Raw genomic sequence first — 14955 nt, 5'->3', positions numbered from 1 at the left:
TAAAGCTCGCCCTCCATGTACTGCTATCCCATCTTCACTCCCCCTTTGCCTTTGTCCCCAAGACTGACCCCCAAGGCTTTCACCTGACATTTCCGACCCAGTAACTGGAGAGCTATTGCTTGGGCCTAGCAAAGCAAAGAAGGAAAAGTGCCTTTTAAACCCATATTGAGATTGGTGACAGTGGGGATGGATGATGGGGATGCCCATAGCTCAGTGGTAGACCACCTGCTTTGCATGCAGAAGGTCCCGGGTTCAATTCCCGGCATCTCCAGGTAAGTTAGGAAAAACTCCTCCCTGCAACGCTGGCGAGCCACTGCCAGTCTGGACTGGATGGACCGATGGTCTGACTCAGTATAAGACAGCTTCAGATGTTCCTATGTGTGATTGGTTCAGTGGGTGATCATGGGGCTAGAGTTACGACAGGCTGTATGGGGAGATATGAACCAGGAAAACAAAAGAGCAGGGGGTAAAGCAAGGACGATGGGGACATGATGGGAAAGAGGGTCAGCAAACGGGGTGGCTCAAGGTGAACAAATGAATGAGACAGGTTGCTGTAGGCATGTGGGGTGGGTGGATATGTAGAGAATCCACAAATGGAGGAAAGGAAGTAAGGAGAAAGTCAGGATTCATGGATGGAAGTGAAGAGAAATTAATGTGGGGGTTATTTGGTAGGCAGATGGAAGCAATTTCCAGAAGGGTTCCCTTGTAGGTCTGCATTGCAACAAAAACAACGAAGCACTGTGTGGCACCTTAAAGCCTAACCAATTTATTATGACACCAGCTTTCACGGACTAGAGCCCACTTCATCAGATGCATCTCTAGTCCACAAAATTTTATGCCATGATAAATGTGTTTGCCTTTAAAGTGTCACACAAGGCTCTTTGTTTTTTTAGATGGAAGGATGCTTTGAGGAATGTAATTATAAAGTGAAAGGTAGAACGGAAGGGGAGTGGAAGGAATGGTGTGGGCACAACTCGGATGCACTGTGCATTCTTTGTGGACAACAGCATTTCCCTTTTTCTCGTCATTCCACCACCCTTCCAGCTAAAATCCACCTCCCAAGCCTTTTTCCCTGCTGACCGATGCAAGTTCTCGTTGAATTGGGTGAGGTTGGGTGCCCGGCAGTCATTGTTGAATTTTGGGATTGAGCCGTAGACTTGGAAGAGAGCCTCAGCCCCTTTGGCAATGATGGCCACCCCATTTTGCACCCTGTGGTAGAGGTCGTCTTTCCATCCTGCTGAAAGCACCATGAAGAGACCCTCCGGCAGTTCATCCGGCATGTACTCAGTTCTACCAAAGTTGGCACCGGCCATGAACCAGATGTACCCGGGGCCTGTCAACTTGACTTCACGAGCCGCACGGAAGATGCTTTCCGCTTCTTCGCGGGAGCAGTAGAGAAGGCAGATGCGGGCATTGATGTCCCGGAGCTGGCGTTTGAGGCGGGCCCCGTCTGGGTCATCGGTGAGGTTAAGGGTCACAGTGCTGCGGCGCTCCCATCCAATGAAACTGCTATCGGTCAGGACCTCGATGTAATCTACAAAATCTTCATAGCCAGGAAACAGTGTCGTAATGACAGCAAATGCTGTCCAATCATACTGTTCCAAAACCTCAAACATCACCTGCAACTGTTGTTTGGTTGAGGAGCCCAGCTGCAGGAAAGTTGATCCTTTCTCCTGGATTTGAGAGGGGGCAAAAGAGACGGGGTTGAACAGTGGTCCCTATTCGCCCCCCTCCTTTATGTCCAGTCTCCATCCAATCAAGGCATGGGAGAGCTCTCAGAATGGGTTTAGTCAAGGAATAAAGGTTGGTTTTCAGTTCTGATGAAACATTTTCCACCCTTGTATTCCACAGGAATAATTCCAAAAGTGCTCATGTGCAGGAAATCATTATACGAAAGCTGTCCTCCTGTCAAATCTGCTAATGCTCCTCTAACCTTGAAGAGGGGGGCAATGCAATCCCTTCCCTTACATGTATGACATTTCTATTGCTATCCCAGCGTCCCTCCATCCCAAACAAAGCCCTTCCATGTAACCACAGCTTTATATGTCCTGCACTTTAAAACATTACCATCCTGAACTGAAGTATCCTAAGTTCTGTACTAAAAAAGGGTGGATTCTGCGATCATCTGTATGCAAATTAAGCAGATTTCCATGAGTGAGTAAATTTCCGTAATATATTCAGGTTGCAGAACTGGGTTAGGTCCAGAGTTCGGAATGCATTTTTTTTTCAGTGCAGAGAAACACAGCCTTGTGTCTCATGGGTCTCAGGAAGGGTATAGAACGTAGGAGGGTACTTTACCTTGGGTGTAAGAACAATGGCTGATCCTCCGTTGATGCCAATGATGGGAACTGAGGTCTGGGCTGAGATAAAGTCCAGGATCTGGGCCACAGCCTCTGTACGCGTATCGTCCTCAAAAACAACGCCGTGGATGTGCAGGGAGGAGAGAACATCACAGAGACGCACAATGAGGCTACGAGGGTTGGTGTCATTCAGAACCACCGGGATGGGGTTGATCTCCATGGAGAAGTTGCGGAAGTCCTCGGGCGAGAACCGGGCACTGTCAGGCGTGTAGGTCGAACCACTGAAAATGATGGGGATGTTGATGGTTCGCCGCCGCAGGTCCAGGAAAGGGCTGGCGCAGGCCAGAGCCATAACAAAGAGCATCCTAGCAGCGGGGGTGCCCGGGGGCAGGCTCATCTCGCAGGGCCTCTACGTTCCCCCTGCAAGTGGAAGGGGGAGGAAGGAAAGGACAGGCAGGGAGAAGGAGAGAATGAAACCAAGAAAGGAATCAGCCAATAGCCCTTGGGGCTCAAATTGACAGACCTCCGCTAGGCAACGTGTTCTGCTGATGGGTTACTCTGAATGGTGGCCGGGGGTGTAGGGTGGGGAAGAATAGTGCCGGACCAAGCTTTCTCCCCAAGTGGTCTGACATTGCTCCCCCACCCACTCCCCCCACCCACAGTCTTTCTTCCTGACAACCCATTGCCCCAGAATATGAATCAGCTCAGGTCTGAGAAGGGAAGGAAAGAGAGAGAGAGAGAGAGAGAGAGAGAGTACTGGGCTTGCAAAAGGAAGCAATGCTTCTCATCTGCTTGTTCCTCAACCAGGTGGCCTACTTCAGGGGCTCAATCTGGTGCTTGGGTCACCAGCTGCCCATTCCAGCACTACCCCCCTTCTGTGGAGCTCCTTTGGAGCAACAGAAAGATTCACGTACTGGTGGGGAACCGTCTACTAGCAACCACATCTTGTTCTGAGCTGTAGCTTACGGGGAGCTGATCAGGGTGTTCGGGCACAGAATCTTTGCATGCTGTGTTGCATGGCCCTGCCATTACTGCGACGTGTGCTTTTGTAGGCAAGAACCTCTTTCATGAGCTGCATAAAGGGGATGGAGAAGGAGACTGATAGACCTACAGACAGTAGGAAACCATGTTCTTGAAATGGAAGGCCAAACCCCTCAAGCCAAAGCCACGCCCTGAGCGGGAGGGCGCGTCAACCCAACAGAAGCGCTCCCTACTTGTTCCTCCCACAGTACCCCCCCCACCCTTCTCATAGCGCTGCAACCTAAACGATGCCTTTGAACAACAGACCATCCTCTTCACATTCCCACCGTCCATGGCCTAATCTACACCAGGCAGGATATTGCAGTATGAAAGTGGTATATAAAAGGCAGGAGCCACACCAAGCAGGATATAGCATTATGAAAGCAGTATGAAAGCGGTATATGGTATGCGTCCGTGGGCCCCAACAGTTGTCAGTGCACTTCAATACAGCAGTCGTGTGGCTCCTGCCTTTTATATACCGCTTTCATACTGCTTTCAGAGTGCAATATCCTGCTTGGTATAAATTAGGCCCATGTCTCACTCGCTTCCATCCCAGGCCTTAGCTAGACCTACCTGATAGTCCGCGACGGAGGAGGGAAGTTCTCGCGTTGCTATTAACGCGAGATCCCTCCTCCGTTTATACGCGAGGCGCAACGACCTCAGTAAGAGAGGCGTTGCGCCCGCCATTTTTATTTTTAAAGGAAGAGGAACGCACGAACGCTCGTGCGCTCAAGGTAGGTGCTTTTAAAAATAATTTCATTTCCTCGCTCCCCCCACCCTACCCCCGATGGGCGCAGCGCGGCTCCTGGCTCCGCGCGAGTAAATCCGCAGCAACGGGCCCAAAGGGGAGTGCTCTATCCCGGGGCAAGGGAGGGATGATCCCTCCCTGATCCCGGGATCCCCTGTGCATCATGTAGATGCACAGGGACAATCCCGGGGTTCGCCCCGTGATAAACCCTGGTCTAGCTAAGGCCCCCGTCTTCCTCATATTTCTCAATCCAAATACAGCCCCTATATAAACAGAAAGATAGCATTAAACCCCTGTCCTCCTGTTGTTAAGTTTACTAAGTTTGGGCAATGCTGTGATGGGATTGGAGGGTGGGGGCGCACAGGCCTTTGGAAAATGAAATTGTAACCCAGGCGAGATATTGGGGCTATGAAACGGAAGGGGACAGGTGACCAGGCAGACAGAAATGGGCACAGCCCTAGCTTGGCAAAGTCACAGATCTTGGCCATCCATGAATTTGAGTGGAAGGATTCAAATGATCTCAGACACTCTTTGTCTTTAATCTTTTATCCATTAATCACTTAATGCTTTCCACCCTTTTCATTCCATAAGCCAGGAAGATGTTTGACCCCAGGAGAATGCTGTATGATTTGGCCAAAGAAATAGCTTTTCCCAGCAGCAAGCTTTTAACGGAGAATACAAATGAACAGGAGAGACCATTTTATCCACAAGTCTTAAGTTGGCCAAACACCAGTCTGTAGAACACCAAGATGTTGGCTGCTGGTTTGACAAGATGTCAGGAGCTCATCTGGTACTCCATTTACCTCTCCATGAGTAAAAATAGATGGGTGTCACACAGTGGTGGACACTAAACCAAACCAGCCCTAAATAAAACAGACCTGGTATGTTGGCTCTTCCTCACCCAACATCAACAATGCAGTTTTTCATCCTCAGGTTAGAATATTGCTTTTTCACTGCTTTTTCTTGTTTCTTTTTAGCTTCGTCGTATTTGCCGGATAGTGTGTGGACTGACCACCATGAAAGCCCACTCAATTTATTATTCATTGTAAGAATTTATATCCCCTTCTTTAAATATGTTCAGGGTAAGCACCTCTATCTTTCATCTCTCCCAAACATGTCCCATAAGCCACGGTATCATCATGAGCTTATTCCACCACACTCCTGTTTCTCTGTGACTAATTATTCATCAGGTCTCTCCACAAACTTCACAGCAGGCCTCCACTAGCAGCCATTTCAGTATTTGCCAGCAGTAGCAATACAACCCCACATATTGCTTGCTGGTGATACAGACCTACACAGTAGATCTGGTTCACACATAACACTAACCCATGGTTTAATTAATGCATGGGTTGTTGAACTCTGGGTTGTTGTGATGTGCAAACCAAGCCACACTTAACAATGAACAACCCAGAAAGAGAACCTATGGTTTATTGTTGGATTGTGAACTATGTATGGGTTATTTAAAACCATGGCTCATCATTACATTTGAATCCAGAATCGGGGTTATTTCGCCAGGCAACAGAAACAGCAGGCAAGAGTGATAAAACAACAACAACCAGCCATTCTACATACCAGTAGTTCGGCACTGCAAAGGTATTTGTGATACAGGGAGGGAACAGGTGAAGAAGGAGGAAAACAAACGATCTAGGGATTAAGAAAACAAACCACGGTTTATTCGATCATCTGCCAGATAAACCCTGGGTAGGGCAACAAACCATGGGTTAAATAAACCAGAGGTTAGAATCATGTCTGAACCAGATCTTTATGTTTCTCCCCCAAAAAATGAATTATCATACAAAATCAAAATTACAGTATGCAATAAGGAAGCTTCATATTACTCAAGGAAGCAAATCAAGTTCCTGGCTGCATGCAGAGACTTTTCTGGGTCATTTGTCAGTCAGATCTGGGGGTGGGGGGTGATGTGGATGGGGAGGAATTCCTTCCTGACTCTTGGGTAGACTCCTGATTCAGCTATCTTGTCGTAGGGTGCAGCCCAGACTGAAAGGCTAGGTAAGTCGTGGATGATGAACATCTGAACTAAATGACCAGGAGGATCATGTAGTGCAGTTCTTGCTGAAGTGGAATCTCCCCACTTCAGATCTTAAGGGTGCAACTGTATTTTTAATGACCCCAGCGTATAAAAATGAGCATGTTAAGGAGAAGGGCTCTGGCCTTTCTTTCCTCTAACATACTTTGTGTGGGGCTTTTTTATAGGGGGCGGGAAGCATTCAAATATTCAATTGCCCACTAGTAATCTGAAGTGGTGCAATCCAGCGTGTGGTTCTGCTGCTTATATAGCTTGGCTCCACAATAACCCTAGCCACAAAGCAAGACCTCTCCAGCAAATCTCTTCCTGGACATTTTTAGTGGGGTGTTCATCATTCAAACATTCCATATGTACTAGTGGACAACTGGTGATGCAATAAAGGCGTTGAAGTGTGTGGGAATAGAGAAAGGAAGCAGACACTGGGAAAGCAGACACTGTTGTCAGAAACCAAAGTCAAAACTTATACTCCCCAGTGTGTTACGATCCCCCTAATGTTGACAGTGAAATCTTTTGCGCGCTGCCCACACTTCCCTGAATTCCAAGTAATTACACATAACCTCAGCAAGTGTATGTTCCCAAATCTGTATTTGCCAAAGTAATATGAATGTAGGAGTGGGGGAATTGACAGTGAAAAATTGAGAGGTGCAGTGGCTTAACCCTTCCCATGCCAACAGACTCTCTCTTGCAATGTTCCCACCTGGGTTTATTTTCTGACCGGGGGGGGGACGGGACATATTAAAGGTAACCAGAGGGGTAAGGATCAAGATGAAATTCGTTTGAGTCTCATTTTAATATGAACCAACCCAGTTCTCATTTGTAGAATGCAGACATGAACCAGAATGCAAATATCCTTCCATTTTTGGACTGGCCCTCCCATGAGGCAGGGTAAATCCCCCACCTCAGGTAGCAGATTGGGAAGAAGGGCAAGCTCACTGCCAGGAGTCTCAATGCTGTGGTTGCTGCTGCCCCATGCCTCTCAAAGGCGTAGTTCACACAACACTTTTCTCTATGCAGCGTGAAAACTCCACTCAACGGTGGAGTTTTTAGGAGATACACACCACACATATTCCAACTCCACTATTGTGTGAATGTGGGCTCCCATGGAGTAGAGTAATTGACAGTTCTTCTGCCCTCTCTCCAACCCCAGTCCTCCCGATACTATCCCAACTACCATTGCTGTGAAAAAAACAATACCGGCGGCTCTCCTAGAGTGGCACTTCCTCCTTCAGCCGCTCTAGTCAGGGAACTCTGAAGCCAGTGGGGAAACTCTACTCGATGCAGCAAGAAACTCCACGGAGCCCTCCAGACAACACGGAACACAACGGTTGTGCAGGAACTCTCCTCTGCACAGCATGGATATTCAGGGTGGAGTGTGTGTGTGTGTGTGTGTGTTTTAAAAAAAACTCCACTGTGGGGTGGACTTTTCCCTCCAGACAACACATTTCACTTAGAACTCCATTGTGGAGTTCTAAAACCACCATTGAGAAATGTGTTGTCTGACCTGCGAGGCATCGGGTGGGTGGGTGCTTTAGAGAGCCCTATTAGCTACAATTAATGCTGCAGCAGAAAAGCGGCCATTGAACCTCCTCAGAAGATCTGCTGCTTCCTCACCACCACCATGCTTCACTCTGAGTCAGGCATAGGTGGGTGGCAACTCTGCAGGGTCCTGCTGGTTGCTCTCCTGCTGCAGCAAATGCCATAGCGAGAGAGCACCCTGCGTGGCTCTCCAGAGTAGGGTGACCATATGAAAAGGAGGACAGGGCTCCTGTGTCTTTAACAGTTGCATAGAAAAGGGAATTTCAGCAGGTGTCATTTGTATATATGGGGAACCTGGGGAAATTTCCTCTTCATCACAACAGTTAAAGCTGCAGGAGCTATATTGCAGCTATACTGTGACCAGATTTAAAAGAGGGCAGGGCACCTGCAACTTTAACTGTTGTGATGAAGAGGAAATTTCACCAGGTTCTCCATATATACAAATAACACCTGCTGAAATTCCCTTTTCAATACAACTGTTAAAGATACAGGAGCCCTGTCCTCCTTTTCATATGGTCACCCTACTCCAGAGCGCACCCAGCCAAATGCCGTGCTCCGAGGGGTCCTTCCTCAGAGCGAGGCATTGGAGTTCACCTGTGCCACCATGGCATAGGCGGTTTCGGGGGCCACCTCCTCACCAATGACTCTGGGAAAAAGTACCCCTCAGAGCAGGTGGGGGCAACTGGCAGGGCAGATGTGCTCTCCCACCAGTGGTGCGTGACAGCGGCTCAAATCCCCACCCACCCCGCAGCAGTAGCGCTCAGTGGCAATTCATGCTTCCCCTCCTCCCACCCTGCAGCACCGGCCCTTGTTTTTGCACGCCTCCAAATTTTACGATGCAGTTCTCCAATAAAAAATAAAAAAATGCATACAAAAGTGTCTACGTTAGAGGAAAATGGCTCACAAAAAAAGTATATGTTAGAGGGATCTGTGGTGCAAAAATGCATACAAGTTTTATGTCTGTGAAAATGTACACGAGCGTGCATCTTTAAACAAGCATTTGCCAACTGATGTGGAAATGAGAAGGGACAATCCTGTGCTTGGAAAAAATAGATGAACATTATAGAAGGTGAAACAGGCAGACTTGTCTTTCCCTAACAGGGATGGGGGGGAAGGGGACGATGACAGAACAGAGAGAGGGTTAAATGGTATTTGATGGGAAGAATCAGTGAATGCAGACAGGTTTAATCTCCCCACCCCCACCCCCAGCACCATTTTGTTCTACAACTACCCCATCCCCACAATCAGGCTACAAGGCAAAGATGGGCTTTGGAATGTGTCATTCTACCTTCAGTATTCTAGAGAAATGATTCCTGGGACTTACTCTTTAAAGCTTATCTACGGAAATACTTAACCACTCCAGACCATACACACCTTTGTAGGCCTTTTCCTAAAGAAAGGAACTGAAAGAGAGAAAGCCTTATCACATGTCAAAAGATTACAAAGCAATAGCCTTGTTTTCCCCATGCCAATTTTAATTAGAGCCTGCACTGCTCATTAGACCACTTTATTTGGTCTTTCGACTTCAAAGCTCTCTTAATGCTCATTTTGAGATGTCAATAACCTTCAGGCTGCTGCTCTTACACTGGGCAAAGGGACACCCTACCCTGTGTCTACCAATAAGTCTCACCTAAGAGTATAATTAGAATCCCCCCCCTGCAAAGACTGAGTCAAGTTTATTTTCATATTTATTATCATTTAAGTGGCATGTTTTAACTTGCGGTCACTTTAAATCTTTAACTTCTTCTTTCTCAGAACTACCTTCCAAAGTCGGTCATTAGCTCAACCACTTTATAGGCAGGGAAGAAACAACCTTCAGTAGTTATGTATGTATTTATTTATAGGTCGACTTTTAGCGTACCAAACCCTTTCAAGGTTAAAAACAATAACATTGTATCCTGAATGTAGATAAAGAAAAAGTGTGTTCACCATCATGAGTGAACTGAAGCACAAGCACTTACTTGTGGTGAAATAAAACATTTGAGTCGTATTCCACATGCAGTGAGGTACACACACTTTTTCCTGCTTAGCGAATCTTGTTGTTGTTTATTCGTTCAGTCGTTTCCGACTCTTCGTGACTTCATGGACCAGCCCGCACCAGAGCTTTCTGTCGGCCGTCGCCACCCCTAGCTCCCCCAAGGTCAAGTCTGTCACCTCCAGAATATCATCCATCCATCTTGCCCTTGGTCGGCCCCTCTTCCTTTTGCCTTCCGCTTTCCCTAGCATCAGCCTCTTCTCCAGGGTATCCTGTCTTCTCATTATGTGGCCAAAGTACTTCAGTTTTGCCTTTAATACCATTCCCGCAAGTGAGCAGTCTGGCTTTATTTCCTGGAGTATGGACTGGTTTGATCTTCTTGCAGTCCAAGGCACTCTCAGAATTTTCCTCCAACACCACAGTTCAAAAGCATCTATCTTCCTTCGCTCAGCTTTCCTTATGGTCCAGTCTCGCAGCCATAGGTTACTACGGGGAATACCATTGCTTTAATTATGCGGACCTTTGTTGTCAGTGTGGTGTCTCTGCTCTTAACTATTTTATCAAGATTTGTCATTATTTTAATTGTGGTTTAAGGTCAGGAGAAGGAATCTCTCTCTCTCTCTCTCTCTCTCTCTCTCTCTCTCTCTCCATTCAAAAATTGTGTGAATTGTTTCAGGAGTTCTTCAACTAGAATAAGTAGAAAATGTTTTATAAACAGACTTTGTTCAAATGGTTGTGACGGTAAAATAAATACTGGGCTGGAGGGAAGATTTTCAGAGGCAACAAAGAGAAACAGCATGGATGCTTTCCAAACAAACAAAACTAATAAGGGTGACTTGTTTGAGAGAAATGTAATGCATAGCTATATTCATTCGGAAAACCAGAGCTGCTGCGTAGGTTAATAAAAGGCCATAAAGACCTGCTTTCCAACTCTGTACTTAATAACTAAAATAATTGGAACAACATGACCAGTTACGTTTGTAGTAAGTCCCTTGATGTCCTATTTTTTTTTCACTTCCTTGAGGAGGTGAATGGTCAAGGCTGTCCATAATTTCCACATTAAAAGATGGATTCCAGTCCATCAATATTTATGCCATAATAAATCTGTTCGTCTTTAAGGTGCCACAAGACTCTTTATTGTTTTTGCTGCAACAGACTCACGTGACTGTCGCTCTGGAAGTTGTTAGATTTAAAGGCTGCAGCCCCATCCTCGCTTGCACTTTCAAGAGTTTCCGAGAACAGATGGGAGACACCAGTGCAGTGGCGCCTTGTGGGGGGTAGTCTCACATGCGCTGAAAGAAGGGATCTGTTCTCTTCAGCAAACGTGCCCCTGTCTCCCTAGCCCATAGGGTTGCAATGAGAATAGAAGGGATGACAGATATTGTAAAACCCTTTGCACATACTAAGTGCTATGGGGATTATAATTTATAATAATATGGCCACCACCTGCCACGCTCAGGAAAATCCTATGCCAAGTATGTTAATTCTGTGCCGCTCTAATATGCAAAATAGCTATGGCCCTCTGGCTCGTGATATTATTTCAATGCAGTCCGCAGTGTTAAACAAGTTTCCTGCTCCTGGTCTATTGCCACCTGGCATATCCAATGTTTGCTGTAGGGAGAAAAACCAACAGGCTAAAGCCCCACCGAGGACAACAGTGCCAATGCATATTTCCCTGCAGTAAAATGGGCAAAATTGCATCAGACTCTTGCCAAATCCGGATATTTCAAATTCAGAAGGTTAACCAGGGAGGTTTGGTCCACGGCTTATCTGATTGAAGAAGATCCATTTCCAGGTCCTGCCTAGAATGGTTGACCTGATGTACAGGTCAATGGTTCAACTGTGTGCGATTCTAGACGCCACACCTAAAAATGGAAATTGTAGAGTCGGAAAAGGTGCAGAAAACGGCAACCAAAATGAGCAACTCCCCTCTGAGGAAAGGTTACAAGGTCTGAGAATGCTTAACTTAAAAAGAAATAAGAAAAAAAAGCAAGTACTGGGAGTAATGATAGAGGTATACAAAATTATGCATGGCATGGAGAAAATTGATAGCGAGACATTTTTCCACCCTCATAATATTAAAATGCCTACGGTATTCTGTATATAGGTGGGATATAACAACAGCATCAACAACAGTAAAAGAGCTTGAGATCATCTAGTGAATCTGACTAGTGAGAGATGATTCAGGCCAGATAAAAATGTACTTCTTCACATTATTATTATTATTATTATTATTATTATTATTATTATTATTAGCCCGCCTCTCTGATTGGATCGAGGCGGGGAACAATAAGCGTAAAACCCATAAAATACTGATTAAAACATGGTATTCACTGTTTAAAAACATCCTAAAAGCATTCTAAAAACATACTAAAATATCCTAAAATTCTACTGGATAGGCCTGCCGGAAGAGATCAGTCTTGACAGCCTTCTTGAATGCTAAAAGACTGTCAAGCTGACGAGTCTCTTCCAGCAGGCTATTCCACAGTTTGGGAGCAGCAGAAGAGAAGGTCCTCTGGACCTTCTCTTCTGCTGCTCCCAGACTGTGGAATAGCCTGCTGGAGGAGACTCGTACAAGTTAAACTATGGAATTCAATTTTTGTGAACCGCCCAGAGAGCTTTGGCTATTGGGCAGTATAGATATGTAATAAATAAATAAATAAATAAATAAATAAAATTCACTACTACAAGATGGCCACCAGCTTGGCTGGCTCTAAAAGGGGATTAGGCACCTTCATGGAGTGTAAGGCTATCAATGCCTACTAATCACGATGGCTATATGCTACCTCCCGTTTCAGAGGCAGTAGGCCTCTGTTCATCAGTTGCTGGGGAACACGAGCAAGAGGGTGCTGTCGCACTCATGTCCTGCTGGTACGCTGGTTGTGGCCGTAATGGTAGACAGGGCTTTGGTCTGATCCAGCATAGCTCTTCCTATATTCTTATACTATGTCAGATATTTTCCTGTAATGGGAGGTGGACTAGGATGTAACCTCTGCTACAATCTCTGTCCCAGAACAACTACTTCACATTGCTTCATGGTAGGACCGGCCCTTATTACTAGTATTAGTGACTAGAAACCTGAAATAGGAATCATAAAAAATTAAAAATCCCAGCCCAGGATTTCCTCTAGGTTAGAATATCTCACCAATGCAACCCAAAATGATAATAGGAAGGTCTGGTGTTCCACAGTTGAGCCGTCAGTTGCTGGACTAAATACAACCTCAGTGGCTTTGGGTCTCCAACTCTGCGGTCTGCCACAGCTTAATGATGGACTTGTTTGGAGAAGCACCAGGAAATTCAGCTCAGTGAATGCCAGGCCACAGCGGGGCGTCTCCTTGGGCTTGCTGCCCCATAGAAATATTTCTATCTCCCAGGGACTTGCTGCAATCGATATAAACAATTCGTAGCATATGTCCACAAACTGCAGGCTCCGTTCTACTTGTTGTCCTGGCTCCTGCCTGGACCTCACCAGCCTCCTTAATACCACTTCTTCCACCTTGTCACTTGCCAGCTCTTGCCCACCTTCAGGACTGTCAGCTCCAGGCTGCATCTCTCAGAGCTTCACAGTCCCTGGGGCTGGCTTATGCGGGGACCTGTTAATCTATTGCACGTAGGCTCAAATCTCCGAGGTTCCATTTTTGAACCCTACACACTTGCAGTGTCTAAGCAGCTAGGTCTTAGAGGCTGCACTATCACACATCCTGCTCAATTGCCTTAATCCCTAGAAGCATTCTCTGGCCTAGGCATCCCACCCCCTTCGCTCCAGGAAGCCAAATCCTCTCGTTTCATGATCTTGAATAGCCATCTCTCTAAGCATAGCCATCTTTCCCTTTGAGATGCAAAGCGTTCTCAAACCAACACTAAGACCCTCAATCAGTCTGGATGTAACTGTAAACAAGGCGTTTCCCTCTGTGTAGATTTAAGTGCCTGTATCAAGATTCCTTTGTGCAAAACCGTATTTGTGTTGGGCCTTAGCTCCTGGGAAGGTGGAGTTTCTTTCTGTACCATGAGGGCTGAGCATTCTGCAGCACGCCTGGTCAGGGCGCCAATCTCTTCCTGAGCACAGACAATATACTGATTGAAATCCTCCTGTAGTTCCCTGCTTCCTCTGCCTGGGATCTTGATCCCCTTCTGATGGGGCATTTCCTGACACCAAGTGTGCAGTGGTTGGGTGGTCCCAAGATCTATGTTAGCCTACATCCCTAACCCTGTGCCCTCCAGACGTGCTAGACTGCAACTCCTATAATTCCCATGGGCCACACTAGCTGAGAATTATGGGACTAGCACTCCAACACATCTGGAGGGCATGGGGTTGGGGAAAGCTGGTCTAAATCCACATATCCCTCCATGCTGTTCATCATCTGGTATGTCTTCCTCCATGAACTGCAGTTCTGGATTCAGACAGAGCCTGAAAATCGGCTCTGAGCTTGTCTGCTTGCTGCAAACCCAGGAGAGATTGGTTCCCAACTGTGGTCGGCCGTCAGCCTACCGGGGAGGGGAGGTTGCCCACGTGCAGGCTACCTGACTAAAGCCAGTGCAGGGGCCTGACTTCTTCCCGACAGAGCTCCATCCTGGGATGAACATGCTGTTCCTCCCTCCCATTTTTGCAATCCTGGCACTTGTGTGATGATCGATGGGCTCCCTAGGGCAAGGTGGTTTGAAGAGGGCATAGAGCAGCTGCTGAACTGGGCAGAAACGCAGAGGGGCGTCATGGCAGGAGTTTGCTGTCGAGAGAACGTTATAGACAACGCTGGCACAGATCTTGCTCGTCATTCCTATCTCCTCCAGGCTCGGGTCTACCTGAGAAGCTGTGATACCAGCAGGGGAACCAATTGGCACCAAGATAGCGTGTGCTGTGCTGGGAAGGATAAAGCATGGGCAGCTGGTACGAAATGCCAGTGCCAAATGCCAAGGAGGAAGACAGAAAGAAGCACATGCTACAAGTTCAGCCGCAGCTTTTAAAGCTCAGCTAAAAACTTTTATTTTTCCTAAAGCTTTTAAAACTTGATTTTGTTCTGACTTTATACTGTTAGTTTTACCCTACCCTGTGCCTGTTTGCATTCTCTTCCCCTCCTTATCGCTTTACTATGATTTTATTAGAATGTAAGCCTATGCGGCAGGGTCTTGCTATTTACTGTTTTACTCTGTACAGCACCATGTACATTGATGGTGCTACATAAATTAATAATAATAATAATAATAATAATAATAATAATAATAATAATAATGCTGTGGATGGATGTACACACAACCAGACATGGAGCCTCGCACACTCGGGAGGGCTACACAAATCCAGGCACAAGCAAACAGCCCTAGCGTTAACTCTCCC

The 14955-nt window shown here is 46.5% G+C and overlaps 1 protein-coding gene across 1 annotated transcript in view; it reads right to left on the bottom strand.

Moving 5' to 3' along the window:
- The window catches only part of GRIN2D (glutamate ionotropic receptor NMDA type subunit 2D), a 60108-nt gene that overhangs the window by 27731 nt on the left and 17422 nt on the right, over nucleotides 1-14955 (bottom strand). Inside the window, exons 2-3 of the mRNA XM_063137652.1 lie at nucleotides 2299-2720; nucleotides 1081-1673 (exon numbers count right to left, since the gene is read on the bottom strand). Of these exons, the coding sequence (XP_062993722.1) occupies nucleotides 1081-1673; nucleotides 2299-2697 (992 nt within the window). The 5' untranslated portion in view covers nucleotides 2698-2720. The remainder of the gene's footprint in view (nucleotides 1-1080; nucleotides 1674-2298; nucleotides 2721-14955) is intronic.

Source organism: Elgaria multicarinata, chromosome 11, assembly GCF_023053635.1.
Source record: "Elgaria multicarinata webbii isolate HBS135686 ecotype San Diego chromosome 11, rElgMul1.1.pri, whole genome shotgun sequence".
NCBI classification, from domain to species: domain Eukaryota; kingdom Metazoa; phylum Chordata; class Lepidosauria; order Squamata; family Anguidae; genus Elgaria; species Elgaria multicarinata.
This window is presented reverse-complemented; position numbering and strand designations above follow the sequence as displayed.